At 41.1% G+C, this 17,713-nt stretch overlaps 1 protein-coding gene across 2 annotated transcripts in view; it reads left to right on the top strand.

Annotated features, from left to right (window-relative positions):
• The window catches only part of LOC126368840 (heme peroxidase 2), a 78,937-nt gene that overhangs the window by 56,959 nt on the left and 4,265 nt on the right, over positions 1–17,713 (top strand). For both annotated transcript variants that reach the window (XM_050013004.1, XM_050013003.1), the window contains exons 6-20: positions 1,619–1,748; positions 3,699–3,891; positions 5,079–5,216; positions 5,649–5,872; positions 7,682–7,807; positions 8,266–8,418; positions 9,026–9,201; positions 9,833–9,971; positions 10,922–11,190; positions 12,356–12,529; positions 13,856–14,032; positions 14,458–14,661; positions 15,031–15,273; positions 16,422–16,606; positions 16,831–17,099. In XM_050013004.1, the coding sequence (XP_049868961.1) occupies positions 1,619–1,748; positions 3,699–3,891; positions 5,079–5,216; positions 5,649–5,872; positions 7,682–7,807; positions 8,266–8,418; positions 9,026–9,201; positions 9,833–9,971; positions 10,922–11,190; positions 12,356–12,529; positions 13,856–14,032; positions 14,458–14,661; positions 15,031–15,273; positions 16,422–16,606; positions 16,831–17,099 (2,800 nt within the window). The remainder of the gene's footprint in view (positions 1–1,618; positions 1,749–3,698; positions 3,892–5,078; positions 5,217–5,648; positions 5,873–7,681; positions 7,808–8,265; positions 8,419–9,025; positions 9,202–9,832; positions 9,972–10,921; positions 11,191–12,355; positions 12,530–13,855; positions 14,033–14,457; positions 14,662–15,030; positions 15,274–16,421; positions 16,607–16,830; positions 17,100–17,713) is intronic.

Genomic DNA, 17,713 nt, shown 5'->3' with positions numbered 1-17,713 from the left:
CCTTGTGGGAGAATCTACACAACTTAGAATCCTTTTAGGCCCAAAGTGGTAGCGGATTTCTCACCTACAATTTAAAATGTACTTAACAATGTTATCTAATTATCGAAGACCAATTATTACTACTAATTATAATAAGTATTATTTTTAAAGTCCAATACAATATTAACCAGTTTTTCAGTCTTCCAAATCCTTCGCCAGACCAAAACCGTCTTCACTTGTTTTTTTCTCTTCCTTCAGTCTCCGACCAAAATCCCGCCAAAACATTATTTTTCTTAAAAAAAAGACGTGACGTTTCTTTTTTTTTAAATTGCCTACAATAATAATATGCGTAATACCTAACTTCGGATCTATCGGCCGCAGGAACCCGTTTTCAAGTGTGCTAAAGTGTCGCCTCGCCTAGCCACGTAATATGGCTACCCACTCATGTGTACATGTTATGTGAACGTTACAAAATTCACGACAAAACCTGTTGCGAATTTAATTTGCGTTTCCTGGTAGAGTTCAACATTCACCGATAACTGGATAGTTGGAGACTTTGACAGTTCCGAATACTTAGAACAAATAGTTGTAAGGAACCTTCTAGTAAACAAACATGGCCGTTATTAGTGATGCGGGTTGAAGTAAGTAATTATTTGAAAATATGAACACTTCATAATGTTTATATTGAATGTGGATTATTTTTTTAACGTGACTTATTGTAGATTTGCCGCAAATGGCATAACTACTTGACCGGACAAATGGGGAGCGCTGAGAGCTCTCACCCGGTACAAAATATAAGACAACATCCCAGTTGGGCGCGAACCTCGTCTCAGGACGTCTTCTGAGAGGAAGAATATTTGAAGGAATTAATCGACTGTAGAGGGTCGATAGCGATAAGCGCTGAATGAGGGAAATCGTCGACCACGCCGGTGGGGTCGGTATCGCTGAAGTGTTTGTTGTCGCGAGCCGATACTTTTCAGTACCGTCCCTGAGCGGGATGTATTCGGAAGACGCAACTACCAGGGGATTTGGGTGGTGCGGAATAGAATCGAAAAAACGTTTTGAAGCTAATTTGAGCAATTGGGCAATGGTTGGCAGAAGTTGAATGTGGAGGAAGCGAGAGAAGTGTATGAGGATTGAAGCAAATGGAATTCCATAGTCTCTGCTTACGCCGGTGGAAAATAGGCGTAAGTTTATGTATGTACTTATACAAATATACATGTACTTATATGTTATAATGTTTAAGTACTTACTGATATTAAACCATTTTATGTTGCACTGTGATTTTACCGCAAACTTAATAAACTGTCGGTTGTTTGTTTACTAGAAGGCTCAATCTTAAAAAGATAGCATTTAGGTAGGTACTACGTTCATATCAGATTTAGGCAGATGTCCGACCTGTTGATGTTGTATAGGTATGACACTACTTAGTTAAATAATGGTACCGGTTCTGGAAAAAAATACTTAATTTTGATTTAGTTCGATAAGACTGAAAATAATACCGTCCTTCTCTTACGACTAGTGCAAGACAGAGATGGAGCTAGTTTTAGAACAGTCAAATTAAAATTAAGTTTGTCCTGCCATATATTATTTTGTAATTAGGATTTGTCTATCCATAGTTTTGTATCTTTATCCATAGAACACCGCGAGCAGATGAATTTGGCGACATCGTTCCTGGACGGATCAGCTCTGTACGGCAGTTCTGAGAAGGAATTGAGATCACTTCGACTCTACGATGCTGGAAAACTTGATGTGGGATCTTGTCGCAAGTAAGTTACATTTCAGAGAAACGATTTTAAAAGTATGAGAGAGACTGGATTCACAAAGCATTAAAAAAGCTACGAATCTCGTTCAAGTCAGAATATATTCAAACTTTTAATTTTTATTGTGATTTTTCCATCCACTGGTAGGTAATTGCTTTAAACACAAAAAAAAATATCTTTTTCTCTTAACAAGGAGATTTTATACGGTTATTAAACGAAAACAATTACTAAAAACAAAATCCTTCTGGCATAAAAACGTTTAAAAAATCGTTCTTTGCCATTAAAACACCGGAATATTAAAAATAAATAAATATTTTCTTTTTCGTATCTGGCGATTAAGAATATTTTTTCGGGCTTTAACAGCCAGTTCTATGTTGAAGTAAGAAAGAATTAAAATTAAATAAATTGGCTTAAGGGGCCTACAACCAGGCCATTAAATTCCAAAAACAAAAATTAAAGAAATATTTTTTTAAATTCTACTTTTTACAAGATTTCTATAAAAAAATAATCGTCTTCCGGCTTTTTGGCGGGAGGCGGGAACGGGACAGTTGCTTTCTTCATTGAATAATCTAAATAATTAATACGAAGTGGTGTTTTGTGGTTAATGATCGCATTAAGTTAGTCGGAAGACATTCGCGAGTGTTATTATATTGGAGTATTCAATAAACAAAGTGTATCTGCCTATTTTCGCTTCGTGTCAGGAAGCCGCTTCATAACTCAAAAGTTTATGCGGACTTTTGAGTTAATTCGTTTGGGGTTCGGAGTAGGAGTCTACTCCGAGGGTGGGGGCTTAGGTTTCATCATCATCACCTTTCATCATTTCATTAATCATCAAGAAAAAAAATACGTCAGACATGGCTGTATGGGCATAGTTCCCTTTGCCTTACCCTTCGGGGAAAACCAAACCAAAAAAAAAAAAATAATCGTCTTCCCGCTATTTTTAAGTTTTGTTTTGATTATTTTATTATAAGTTTCTTTTCGTAGCTTTTGCGTCGAATTTCCGTGATATTGATTTATTATTTCTTGTGTATTATATAACTATCATCTTATAGGTAAGTAGTTAAATCAATCAATAAGTAGGTACTTGTGTACAATATTGTAATTGCACGATTGTCAAAACCTACGTTTACAACCCTCAATAAGTATTACTAATTTTACCATGTAAATAAGCGAAGGTACCTGGATTTTCCTTTAACAAACATATAAAGCGGATGTCAGGACCAGTTAATGAGATGGTGACATAGGAATTCCAAGTGTCGTCACGTCGGATTGTATGCAAATGATATTCGAACTAGCCTTGTGATGATTTGCATTCCACATCTTTGAGATTTCCATCTCAAGAGCGTCGTATGCAAATGTTAATAGTGACGAATCTTCGGTACATCCGTATTATTTCAACTAATATAGGTAAGTATATTTGCGCTTACAAAACTGGTGGTGACCGCACTTTCTAAGGACTTAGTATTAAAATTGGCTGTAAGTTTGTCTTCTTATAATTCGTGGTTTTGACTGTCGCATATTTATTTTGATTTTTTGGCCATCCCGAAGTTTATATTTAAATTTTACCTGGATTTGGAATAAGTTCTCGTATTATTTCTCAAGAAAGAGGGAAAATGAAACTTTTGGTTAAGGATCACGGGCATTTTTTTATTATAGGTATTATACTTGGGTAGTTGTATACATGTTATGTGTATACAGTAGTTGTAGGTAGGTACTGTAATGGCGTCACATTAATATGTAATACTTAGGTATATCATATTATACCTGTACTTTGTGTAATTATTTAGTAAGTACCTACATTGACAGTAAACTTTATGAGGTGTGGGTACTTAGAAGTACAATGGGGATGTTACAGTCGTGAGCTTTTGTGGTGTTATTTAGTAGGTACATTGTTTTACCAACTACCATGAACCAGTATCAATTATCAATGTCTAACCACAAACTTACCCAACCCAGATGCAACGACGGCAGTCCAACCGCCCCTCTATACAAGGCCCTCCTCTCGGAACACAACCGCGTGGCGGGCGAGCTATACTCCCTCAACCCCTTCTGGGATGACACCACGCTGTTCCTGGAAACCCGTCGCGCTATGGCCGCCATCATTCAGCATATCACCTACAATGAGTTCCTGCCCGTCCTGCTGGGAGAGGTAATGTAACACAAGTTATTTCCCCCTATAGAAGCCCTTACACGACCCCCCCCCATACGACCCATGCTCCCCCTATACGACCTTCATACAACCCCCCCTTACGAAACCCCCCCTTACGAAACCCCCCCTTACGAAACCCCCCCTTACGAAACCCCCCCTTACGAAACCCCCCCTTACGAAACCCCCCATACGAGCCCCTGTAAAAGGCTTTGGTGTCGGAATATAACCGCGTGGCGGACGAGATCTCTAGTATGCGTTGTGAGGACACAGCCAGACCAATCCCCATTTCAAAACTGTTATTGAGCCAGAGGTCCTGACTGATAATAACGACTACGTACTTACTTAAGTAAATTAGAACCCGGAGCATACGGCTTAACGTGCATTCCTAAATACGATATCATCTTACTTTTTCAGACAAGCGGGTGATATAGCCTGCAATGTCTAACCTAACCAAACAAAGGACAGTCTCATAACGAGATTTCGACATTGAGCCAAAACGATCTAAACACCAAACCACGAAGACTGTTCTTATTAAGTACGGTCACGAGTACTAATATGTATACACTTTGATACCATGTCACATTAACTTTTTTGACAAATTAAACCGTAAGTCTCATTAAATGTCAAATATGATAGTGCGACAGGGTTCTAAAGTGGGTACATGATATTACTCATGACTGTACAGATAACTTACCGGAATCCGTAATAGCTGTTTCTAAAACCACTGAATTCGACTTTATGAGTTTGATTTCAAGTTTGGATTATAGATAATTGTAGTCACGTGGTTTCCAGGATTTGTGCCCGGTTAATGGGAATAGGCTCGTCCCCTATTACATGAGACTTGATCATAGCTGGCGAGGAGTGTGTGTATCTATATACTACACACATTTCTGGCTTAGATTATAGATAATTGATATTACGTGGTTTCCAGGATTTGTGCCCGGTTAATGGAAATAGGCTCGTCCCCTATTACATGAGACTTAAACATAGCTAACGACGAGTGTGTATACATCGTGTGTTGTGAGTGTATATACTAAGTATACATCTCTGCCTACCCCACGCTTGTATGCTTTAACTTTTCGAACACCGGAACGCAGATCTCAACCACACAATGTAAAGTCTACTGTGTCTGGTATCTCGGCAGATGTGAGGTTAACTTACCAAGTCCATGATGTTTTATGTCACAGGTGGGCATGGCGAAAGCGGAGCTGAAGCTGACATCGCTGGGCTTCTGGCGCGGGTACTCCAGCGCCAACCGCGCCGGAGCCTACTCCGAGCTGGTGGCCGTCGCGCCGGTCTTCAAAGCCATGATGAATGAGAACCTGGTAAGCATATACAATACAATACACTTTATTGTTCAGCTTAAAGAGGGTACAGTAAATAAGTGTTATAGGTAACTCGCTTTTCCGATTCCGTTCGCGTAGACTAAAACTGTTAAAATATATAAAAAAAAATCCTTTTTGCAGCGCAATTTTTCTTAATTGTTCTTCCGTTCCGTTTCCGTGTGTTATATGTGTTCTCGCAAATAAATTGATTTTGATTTGATTTTTGGTTAAGAACCTTCTACACTCCATTAGAAAAAATGTACTATAAATATATTGATGATTGACTAGGTAGATACCTATTTATTCCGGAGACCGAAAGTAAACTCAAGAATCTTCCTCAACCTAATCGTCTCAGTCCACTTCCTTGCCTACTCCTCCATTATACCTCTGTAGGTATCTACACACTACAAACACTTATAATTTCCTTTGTAGAAAAACGCAACTCTCTACGACCTGATCCACACTAGCGCTCACCGAGTATCCCGGTTCCCCTCATCAGCGCAATGGGACTTGAACCGCGCCCGCGATCACGGAGTCGCTTCCTACTTGAAAGCTTTAAGACTGTGTGAACCCACAATGAACGTCAAGTCTTACGGTGATTTAGAAAAGCTTGGATTTGACAGGAACCAGCAGGAGATGATGGCTGATATGTACAGGTGAGGGAATTATTTGGCACCCAACCGACCTACAAAAGATGAATGTTTGCGTTATCCAGAGGCTTAACAAGTTCACTACATAACTGAAATTTAGATATCGACCCCTTGCAATGTTATTTTTCGATAAACACATTGGAATTTATGTACATAGACACGGTATGGCAAGAAAAAAACAATCTGAAAAGCCTCTTTTCCCTAGTGGCCCACATATGGGACATGCACGTCATTGCACGTTTGAGTTTCAAATGTATTTGCCTCATGTAGTTCATACACAGTGAACGTGTTAAGATGTTCTAACCAATAGGCTAGACAACCTAGTCAAATAAGATACTTTTTACGAAACGTCATATCGAAAATTTTCTTCGGAGTTAGTATGGAAATACTATCCTGTGACGTCATCAATAAAAGCTGTCAAACGTCGTACTCATTGTTATTTAATTCATAAATACATACATACATACATACATAAACTCACGCCCGTAATCCCTAATGGGGTGGGCAGAGCCACAAGCAATCAAAGACAACTTGCAGCCACTGTTGATACGATGTCGTAAGCTGGATATGATGAACCTTATGGTGATAAGGGATCAGCCTATCGCCCATAACATTAGTCCATCATGTTAGAGGACACAATCCCTCTGTCGTTTTCTATGTTTTTATTTGCTCCCAGAACAGCATAGAAGCATAAATAAAGTTCTAAAATAAGTCTAAAGTAAAATGAGATTGATTTTTTATCATCTTAGACTGGCTTCTATTTCTAGGTTAGCATATTATCATTTATCTTTGATCCAGTCAAATACCCTCAAATACCCTATTTACTTACTACTTGCTATTTGCAACTATGCGCCTGCATAGTTCCCCCCTGGATTAGCAAAGTTGCAAACGATTCCAAAAAGCAACAGTTACAATGATACCTTGGCCCCTGGACTGGGAATTTTATAGGTACAATTGTAACTATTAGTTATCATATCACTTGCTTGCGCTCTGCGATGCGTAGCCTAGACACAAACTGCACAAAATGTTTGTTTACCTATTGCTTACCCACAAGTTTTTGTTAACTACTTATCTATGTATAATGTAAGACGGACATCGTAGATACCTAGCATCGACACAAACCATGGTTTAACGGGGCTAGTTAGCATAATCACTGATTGTACTTAATTTTTGAAATAAATAAATAAAAAAAATGAATAAAAACAGAACGGATCCAGCTGCTTACCTTCCTGGATATTTGAAAACCGTCAGAGATCAAAGTCCCTTTCTAAAGTGATAATCCTTCTGGAGCCAGTCCAGGGTTTGGACTTTAAAAGGACTTTGGGTCTTAAACTAATCAGACTTCAAAAGAAGCTGCAGGTTGACTGTTTACTTATGACGCTGTTCACCTCACTACGGTGTTTACAGTCAATGGCCCCGATTCCTGCAGACATCTCTTAATTTTACTTTAAGTTATACCTGTCATTTTCTTATCCGCCGAAAAGGAAAGGGACGGATGATTGACAGCTCTTAATTTTAGGAAGAATGAGTAAATAAATGAATAACCCGGGCGAATTTTTAGACGGTTGTTTTAGATTTGTGCTTAAAATTGACGTGTGTTCCATAAATTTTATGCTTGTCGATTACCCGTCCCTTTCCTTTTCGGCGGATAAGAAAATGACAGATATAACCTAAAATAAAATTAGATGGTATTTAGGTACAGGAAATAGCACCATTATGTACTTATGTTAAAGATCTTAAACGGCATTCATCCAGCGCTTAGTCATTCGAGTACCCCATTATTATGTCGAATAATTTTGTTGTCATTAATTTTAGAACTGTCGAAGATGTGGAGCTGATGATTGGAGGTGCTATGGAGAGGCCGGCGTCTGGTGCCGTCGTCGGGAACACCTTCGCTTGCGTCCTCGCGCTGCAGTTCGCCAACTTGAAGAAGGGTGACAGGTGAACTGCGTCAGATGTCTAGAACTACATGTTCCTGTTTTGCTTTAAAGCCTTCACAGGCTGGAGGAAGGCTCCTCCACCTTTTTAGAGCCCTTAGCGCTACCATGCCATGTTATTCGCGGACCCTTTAAAACACCACACTATAATCATACTTCTTTGCATTTCTTTTCGTTTCGTCGAACGTTCGTCTTTGCATTCGCCTTGCTTACCTTAATCTAAATTGCTGTAAGCCAATAAAGAGTACCTAAGGGAGCGGACTGTCTGTTTCGCTGGCACTTACGCGGTGTATTTTTTTGGGAAAGTGTGTAAGCGCGGTAAGTGTGTGTTGCCTGCAACCCGCAGTGGAGCAGCGTGCTGGAGTACGCTCCATACCCCCTCCTGTTGATTGAGGGGAGGCCTGTGCCCAGGAGTTTGACACATATGGGCTGTTTATGTTATGTTATGAATGAATATTCCAGATTCTGGTATGAGAACGACATACCTCCTTCCTCGTTCCTGCCGGAGAAGCTGGCGGCCATCAGGAAGGTCTCGCTGGCGGGGCTGCTGTGCGCCGCCGACGACGCCCTCAGCACCGTGCAGCCCGCCGCCTTCGTCAAGGAGGACCCTTATCTGTAAGCTCACTACAAAGACAACTGCCAACTTTAGGACTCGAACGGGAGCAACACTTACTCCCGTCTGGGTGGTAGTACTCATCTTCTTACGTGTTTGAATACATCTAGACAGTGTTGACGACTTTTGTTGCATTCATTTATAGTTCAATTATAAGACACACGATACACACGGTGTTGATTCTAAGCAAATAAAGAAGGTCCAAAAAAGAAGGGCCTTTACTTCAAAAGTAGGTACTTACTTAAGTAAAAATAAAAAATATTTGTTGGGGATGACAAAAACTCCTACACTACCGGATCCTCATCCTATTCATGTCATTTGGAATTTTCGAAGTGACTTAATATTACCTATCGAAATATTACATTACCTATAGTAGCTGGAAGCCAGAGATGTGGTTTCAATCACTTTAAATTAAAATTGGAGAATACAACACCATACGTTAGCTGGAATGGTTTAAGAACATTCCAGAAATTATAACTGGAGGGTTAAAATGGCCACATCGAAGCAATTCATCTAAGAAAGCAATATTGCAATTTGACATTTGCGCATATAAAAGTAAGTAGCAATATTGTCATTTTAACCCCTCTGATATTCATAATATGTTCTCAGGAACGCCGCTCAACAATGCTCGCAGCACAACCGGTTGGAACTAACAGCGTGGCGCGATGAAAGCGGCGCGAAGGCCGCAGAACGCCTAAACCAAGACATGGTCGCAGCCGCTCTGGAAAAGGCTAAACAGGAGATGGCTGAACGGAAGCGACTCGAGTACATGCTGTGGGAAGCACGTGAGTTGTTTGTCATTACTATCGGCCCATTAGGGTTCACTGATTCTTTCAAATACATTCCTCAGAAACGACGTGCGTTAACATCGATAACTCTCCGCCCTGCACCAATTCGTCTCCGGAATTCGAACCCGCGACCGCCTAATCGTGAGCTCAACGCCTAACCACTGAACCGCAGAGGCCGTTAACTGGACCACAGAGGCCGTTAACTGGACCACAGAGGCCGTTAACTGGACCACAGAGGCCGTTAACTGGACCACCGAGGCCGTTAACTCCACCACAGAGGCCGTTAACTGGACCAGGGAAGTCATTAACTGGAGCACGAAAGTCGTTAACTGGACCACGGAGGTCGTTAACTAGACCACGGAGGTCGTTATCTGGGCCACGGAAGTCGTTATTTAACGCTATGGGACAGCACAGCACACGCACATGTGTACTGTGTTTGTTCGGGTGTATGTGGTTTTTGTATCTGTGTTTGAATTCATGTTTGGATCATAGATAATTGATATCACGTGGTTTCCAGATTAATGGCAATAGGCTCGCACCTAGTTGATGTATACACTGTACTCTTCTGTCTACCCCTTCGGAGATACAGGCGTGATACTATGTATATATGTGTAAATTCATTTATCAGGTGGTGGAGCGGACCCCAAGTCCCCCGTGGGCACAGCGGCGTCCTTCTCGAAGGCCAATAAGTACGCATTGAAGCTCGCCAACACTTCGCTCTTCTTCGAGTTCGCCACCAACGAACTGCTCAACTCTCTTAATGCTGGGTGAGTCACAGTTTTATTTTTTAATTCTGCTATAGACTTCCATCTAGGTACATGTAGTTGAATATGAAACGTGCTAAAAACGTTCCGAGGCAGAGCTTCAGAAGACGAATGTGCAAATCGTGTTTGATACCTATTTAATTGCCTATTTGCTTACATACATACATACATACATACATAAACTCACGCCCGTAATCCCTAATGGGGTGGGCAGAGCCACAAGTAATCAAAGACAACTTGCAGCCACTGTTGATACGAAGTCCAAAGATGGATATGATGAACCTTGTGGTGATAAGGGATCAGCCTATCGCCCATAACATTAGTCCATCATGTTAGAGGACACAATCCCTCTGTCGGTTTTTACGACATGCCCGGGAAGAGAAGCAGCTGAACGTGTTCTATGTTTTTTATATGCTCCCAGAACAGCATAGAAGCATTTGCTTACATGGAACAAATTAAGGAGAAGGTCAAATTCAAAAATATTTATTCCTCAAAATTGGCTTACATAGCGCTTTTTGAACGTCAAAAATTAAATTACATATTATGTAACTAGCTGTAAAACTACTACCACATCGGAATGCTGTATCGCAGAGGGAAAGACGGCCAGAAAACCTTCCAGCACAGGCGAACCTCGTGTCTTATAAGGAAGTGAAAGAAGTGGCTTTTGACAGACAAGAACGGAGAATGCTACACTGACTAGAGCCTGACTCTTAAAGATGATGAGGACTTATTTATTTATTAACATAAGGTTCACCATCTTAAGACTTCGTATCAACAGTGCTTTGTTTGTCTTTGATTACTTGTGGCTCTGTCCATCAAGTTAGGTTAGGTTAGGTTAGGCCCGTTAAGGACGTGAGTTTATGTGGTATCTATCTTTCTAATTAGAACGATCTGAGGGCTCGATACATTCTGCCTTAGACTACGTTAAGCATCAACTTACTTTATCTTCACAGCCACCGGCGCAAACGACAAATCTTCGATGACGCCCTAGGCTTCAGCACCACGAACGATTTCGTGGATTCCCTCCAATCTGTTGACGTGAGCGGCTTCATCGGCCAAGACCAGGGACCGACTATCGAGCCGCAGTGTGACGACATGGGTTCCTGCGATCCTGATAGCCCCTTCAGAACATACACTGGATACTGCAATAACTTGAGGAACCCAAATTTGGGTAAAAGTTTGACGACCTTCGCGAGATTACTGCCGCCCGTGTATGAAGATGGTGAGTTATAATGTTTTATTTATAAACCTACAAATTATTTTAGATCCTTGGTTCACATTCAAAATGTAGGTACTTGTTTGTAATTTAGCAAATTGTAGTTTATTTATTTGTTTGGCACACGTAACTAGTTAAAGTCATGAAAAGTAGTTAATCATAAATCAATAAAAAACAAAAATATGTATATCATAAAACTACGCCATTTATATATGTATGCCTGCTAATTATAGACACCACGACAACAAAAATGGATTTTCATAAAAAACGTACTTTGGCTTGAATAACCCCTAAGGTCACATACGTAAGGGAGAAGGGGGGGGGGGGGTAAGGGGGATTCATAATAAAAAATAATATATTAAAAAAAAACAAAAAAAATCATTATGTGTCCCTAGCGTTACCCCGTTTTCAAAGGGTCCGCTTACCTTATCTGAAGATTTGATAGATCCGGTGTCTTACAGATGCGGCTGCCTGTCTGACCTGATTATACTTAAAATAATTACTTGAACAAAAGTAACTAATAACTTAATTACTTTTTAATTACTTATTGGGTGTATCTTGCCTTTAAATGAGCAACACAATCCACATTGTTTTATCCACAGTTTCCCATGTCTACTTTTCCAACTAACAACAAACATAATTAAAACACATAATAACGGGTTCTTACCGCATTTAAATGGGGATACGAGACTCCCGATATTTCGACACTGTTGCAAGTGCCATGATCACGGGATGATCGTATCCCCATTTAAACGCGGTAAGAACCTGTTATTATGTGTTTTAATTATGATAATAACCGCGTAAACTTAAAACAATGTATTAACAGCCTCCGTGGTCTAGTGGTTAGAGCGTTAGGCTCAAGATCTGGAGGTCCGGGTTCGATTCCCGATGGGGACATTGTCGAAATCACTTTGTGAGACTGTCCTTTGTTTGGTAAGGGTTTTCAGGCTTGACTCATCTGATTGTCCGAAAAAGTAAGATGATTCCGTGCTTCGGAAGGCACGTTAAGCCGTTGGTCCCGGCTATTAGCCGTAAAAACACCTCCACCAACCCGCAGTGGAGCAGCGTGGTGGAGTATGCTCCATACCCCCTCCGGTTGATTGAGGGGAGGCCTGTGCCCAGCAGTGGGACGTATATAGGCAGTTTATGTAACAACAAACATTCCTTGCAGGTGTAAGTCGTCCGCGCATCAACTCAGTGACGGGCACTCCACTCCCCTCACCGCGCATAGTGTCCACAGTGATCCACCCGGACATCTCCAACCTGCACACCCGGTACACCCTCATGGTCATGCAATTCGCGCAGTTCCTGGACCACGAGCTTACCATGACGCCCATTCACAAAGGTAACTCTTTCTGCAATCACTAGTGACAATACACCCCCCCTCAGTTGACCCCCAGGCCCTTTTTTTTTTCTCATGCCCCTGCCGCACAAGATAGGCAGGGTCCTTACATATACTACATACATTTTTCACTTGTTACTATTTCCAAAGTCAGCCCGCAATAGGGCTCTACGCTCTGCACACATTCATTCCGAGCCTCTATTAACATTCCAGTTCTATCATTTATCCCTCTCGTACTTTTATTCATCATCTTTCATTCTTTGCATACCTACGGCCCTATTCTACTTCTTATTTTCTAGGAGTCGTACATACTTAGTGGGGTTTTCTTTATTAAAAGTTACACAGCGTCATTTTATTGTTAATTTTACAAACACAATTTACATTCTAACAAAATCTTAATTCTAACAATTTGTATCTTATGCTACTCTTAGGTCTAATTGCTTATATCTACTGTATTCTTACGACTATCATTGGTATATCTATACATATACAATGTAATCATATTTTACTCTAACTATTTCGACTATTGACATGTCTGATAATTTTTACCCCAGGCCCCTTAGTGGTACAGAAAGCTTCCCCCACGAATAAAACTTATCATAACATACCTCTAGGTACCTCGAGGAGCTCGGTGGCGCAGCGGTAAACGCGCTCGGTCTGCGATTGTTGAAGTTAAGCAACTTTCGCAAAGCCCGGTCATAGGATGGGTGACCACAAAAAAAAAGTTTTCATCTCGTGCTCCTCTGTGCTTCGGAAGGCACGTAAAGCCGTTGGTCCCGGCTGCATTAGCAGTCGTTAATAACCATCAATCCGCACTGAGCCCGCGTGGTGGTTTAAGGCCCGATCTCCCTATCCATCCATAGGGAAGGCCCGTGCCCCAGCAGTGGGGACGTTAATGGGCTGATGATGATGACCTCAGGTACCTACTTAACTTAACAATTGGGTAGTTTCCTAGGTCAAAGATAAATTATAAAATTCTGATTTACTAATTAAAGACAGATCTAAAGGTAACAAAAAACGCTTTCTTTTTCTATTTACTAACTCATGTATGAATTTTAATAAAGGAAAATGTAAAATAAGTGCGACAATGTGCCACTTTTTTTCTATGACGTCACAGGTTGCTTTTTCATACAAACTCCACAGTAATTGCGTGTTTTGACGTTTAGTACCTGATTTGACTAGTTGGAAACTAGCCTAAAGTAACTAGTCAAAAGTAACTGATTTGACTAGTTGAAAACTAGCCTAAAGTAACTAGTCAAAAGTAACTGATTTGACTAGTTGGAAACTAGCCTATTACCTATGCCATAAAACTAAATATGTGTCCCCCAGGTTTCCACGAGTCCATCCCGGACTGTCGTTCGTGCGACTCGCCGCGCACTGTGCACCCGGAATGCAACCCGTTCCCGGTGCCGCGCGGAGACCACTACTACCCCGAGGTCAACGTCACTTCCGGGGAACGACTCTGCTTCCCCTTCATGAGGAGTTTGCCGGGACAACAGCAACTTGGTAATAAAATTAATTAAAACTTCTAACCTATCTTTCAGAACTCAAAATGACTGTCATTTCTTAATCTACGAATATTATTTTTGTAGTACATTTTATAAAAATATTGCAGGTATTAGTATTTTATGTAAGCTACCTACGATGCCTTTTTATGGTCAGTTAATAAATGGCGTTGTGGCGGACCTGACCAGCTAGTTCCGCCCATAACCAACAGATGGCGCGCACTGCATTCATGACAGGCCTAGACCGCGCTAGCGAAGTTTACATAACGCGACGGACAAATACAACTTCTAATATAACATCGCTGGATCGTCTCTCCCTAGTCACACTACCAACTTGTGGCTAACGTAACGGGGTACTATGCTCTGTTCGGTAGCATACTCTCGCCGCCAAAGCGTGATTCGTGATAGACATTTCCTTACTTCCAGGTCCCAGAGAGCAAGTGAACCAGAACACAGCATACATCGACGCGTCAGTGATCTATGGCGAGAATCCGTGCATCGTGCGCAAATTGCGCGGCTTCAACGGTAGACTCAACGCAACGGACCACCCTCTCAACGGCAAAGATCTCTTACCGCGCTCCGACAACCACCCTGAGTGCAAGGCTCCTAGTGGATACTGTTTCATTGCTGGTAAGATTATCATTACACTCTCTATTATATATACATAAAGGTAATAACAATGGCAAATTCAACGCCAGCGTCCACACTCAAGGGCAAACCAAAATCTCCCTTTCTGGACTCGACAGAAGAGACGTGCGAGCCTTTGTTTGCAGCAATTTTCTGTCGTTTTTGTTCATCTTCCATAGCGTGGGTTGTGAGGTGGATAACCTCAGCAACCCTGATGTCAGAGTTAATATAGATCTGCCAAAGGCCCTTGTCATGGCTCTGGTTCTGTTGTTTCCTTGGGTTTTTTTTTTTGGTTTGCTTGTTACTGAAACCTGTCTTATTTATTATGCTTGTTCGGCCGTTTTTTGTGATCAGCATTTGAATCCGTTCCAGGCGATGGTCGAGCATCAGAACAACCAGGTCTGACGGCGATCCACACGATCTTCCTCCGCGAACACAACCGCATAGTGGAAGGCCTGCGCGGCGTCAACCCACATTGGGACGCGGACTTGCTCTTCGAACACACGCGCCGCATCGTCGCCGCCTCCTTCACACACATCATCTATAACGAGTTCCTGCCACGATTGCTGTCGTGGAACGCTGTCAATCTATATGGATTGAAGCTGCTGCCTTCAGGTAAAATACACTATTGTGATACAACTAGGGAATGCAATCCCGACTCGACATCGCAAATTCGAGATCCCGGGATATTTTTCATAAAACAATCTAAGTAACTTCTTTGTGGTAGTGAGGTTAATTAAAACTAATTTTTTTTTGAGACAAAAAAACCTTTATTCTTTAATATTACTAATTAAATATTTCAGTTTTCCTATGGAGATTCACCCAATCTCAAAGGGATCTCCTAATTGGACGAGATCGGGATTGCATTCCCTAAACACAACATAACATAACTTACGACTAATATCCCAATTGGGGTAGTCAAAGGCACATCCATTGCCAGATGAACTAAGTACCCACACCATACCCAGCTCTGGTTAGACCAGCATGATAGATGGTGAGCCGATTCGCCATCTATAATGACCACACCTACTGTGTTAGTGAAATCTGCACTTAAGATAAATACTATACTACGATACGATACGATTACTACTGTACTTACTACTATGATTACTGTGTGATAAAATTCAAATAATATCAATCAAATTCGCATACGTAGAGATCTAGGACCCGTTGAATCTACTCCTTAGTACATTGACTGACATTATATTGACAGTATTATACGCTGCGCGATGAACAAGTTTGTAGAATTATCCAGCTTAAGTTGGTCTGACCCACTAGTTTTAGCGTACGCCAAAATGCAATTTGTGTAACTGGCAATGCATGCCGAAATTCTAGATCGACAAGGTTCCTGTGGCGGCTGGCGGATCTTCGAAGACTGGTGCCCAAAAATATCCTAGATTCTTTTTGCTTTTTGCAAATATCCAGTTAGAACTTACGTATGTTGGCGACATACAGTTCCAAGTGGATATTGGAAAAAGACAAGGTTCTAGGATTTTTTTGACTTGCGCCATCTAGAATAGAATAGAAATAGTTTAGGACGCCACACATAAAAAAGACAACAACATCATATCAAATTTCCGCTAAAACAATTTAAAAAAAGCAAGACGGATGTTTGTCGAAATGATTATAAGGTGGTGGTGGACGTCCTGAGATAAAAGGGCCTCACTCAGCACAAGTCGCGGCGTGAACCACGACGCTGGTATTATGTAGACCCTGGTCATCCATCTCCACTTACTTTATACCAACTGTCATAAATCTTCCAGGTTACTACAAGGAGTACTCACCGACGTGCAACCCTGCCATCGTGACCGAGTTCGCCGCAGCCGCGTTCCGTATCGGGCACTCGCTGCTCAGGCCGCACCTGCCGCGACTCTCCCCCACCTTCCAGCCCGTCGAGCCCCCCATCCTGCTCAGAGACGGCTTCTTCAAGCCTGACATGTTCATCAATGTAAGTTAATAACAAAAGTAGGCCACCTCCTCTATCACATGCAAAAACAGACATTTCCGTTCACTTTGGAGCTAATGGGGGGGACACTTTTTTCACCATAAAGGTTCCTTTTTACCCTGAAAATTCCGAAAGCTTTCTTTCCAATTTGGTACCTTATCTGTATCAAATCTTTTACTTTTTTATACGCATGTGTGTAAATATATTTTTTTCTATCTCGTGTCCAGCACCCAGCAATGGTAGACGAGCTGATGCGCGGCCTAGCCTCCACTCCAATGGAAACCCTGGACCAGTTCATCACCGGGGAAGTCACCAACCACTTGTTCGAGGACCGCCGTGTGCCGTTCTCTGGCGTGGACCTCATCGCCCTCAACATCCAAAGAGGCCGGGACCACGGAGTGCCGAGCTATAACAACTACAGAGCGCTGTGTAACCTGAAGCGAGCTGCCACCTTCGAAGATCTTTCCAGAGAGATCCCTGATGAAGTCATCGCCAGGTAAGTTTAAATCTGTCCCCTATAAATGGCTGCTAAATCGACTATTTTATCCAGTTAAAGAATTTCTTGACACCTGATTGTTACTTCAAGATAATATTTAAGTGTTTAAGATTTTATTAAGTATTTAATAAATAATTTATTACTGACATTTAGCATGTTACGATGAGTGACTGAAAATGCTGTACCTTAAAAATACATTAACACCATGTATGACTTAAAATATTAACACATGTATGACTGTATTTTCTTCGCAAATAAATATCATTTAGGTAAGTTTCGTTTTTTCGTTACCAGGGGAGTTAGAAAAGCCACGTAGTAACAATTCATCTAAAATAGTCTAAAATCAATGCCAAAGTGCACCAATGTTGCAATTTGGCATTTCCGCATTATGAACGTAAGTGCGCAATGTGAACAAATGACAAATAGCAATAGTACTTTCTATGTGAATTAGGTCGTGTACTAGGCTCAAGATAAATTATAAAGTTCTGATTACTAAATAAAGACAAGTCTAAAACTAACGAAAACCATTTTCTTTTTTCTATTTAACTTATTTGTGAATTTTAGTCAAGAAAAACGTAATAATAAGTCCGACTTTTTATCACGTTTTTCTATGA

This window comes from Pectinophora gossypiella, chromosome 8 (genome assembly GCF_024362695.1).
Source record: "Pectinophora gossypiella chromosome 8, ilPecGoss1.1, whole genome shotgun sequence".
Taxonomy (NCBI): Eukaryota; Metazoa; Arthropoda; class Insecta; order Lepidoptera; family Gelechiidae; genus Pectinophora; species Pectinophora gossypiella.
This window is presented reverse-complemented; position numbering and strand designations above follow the sequence as displayed.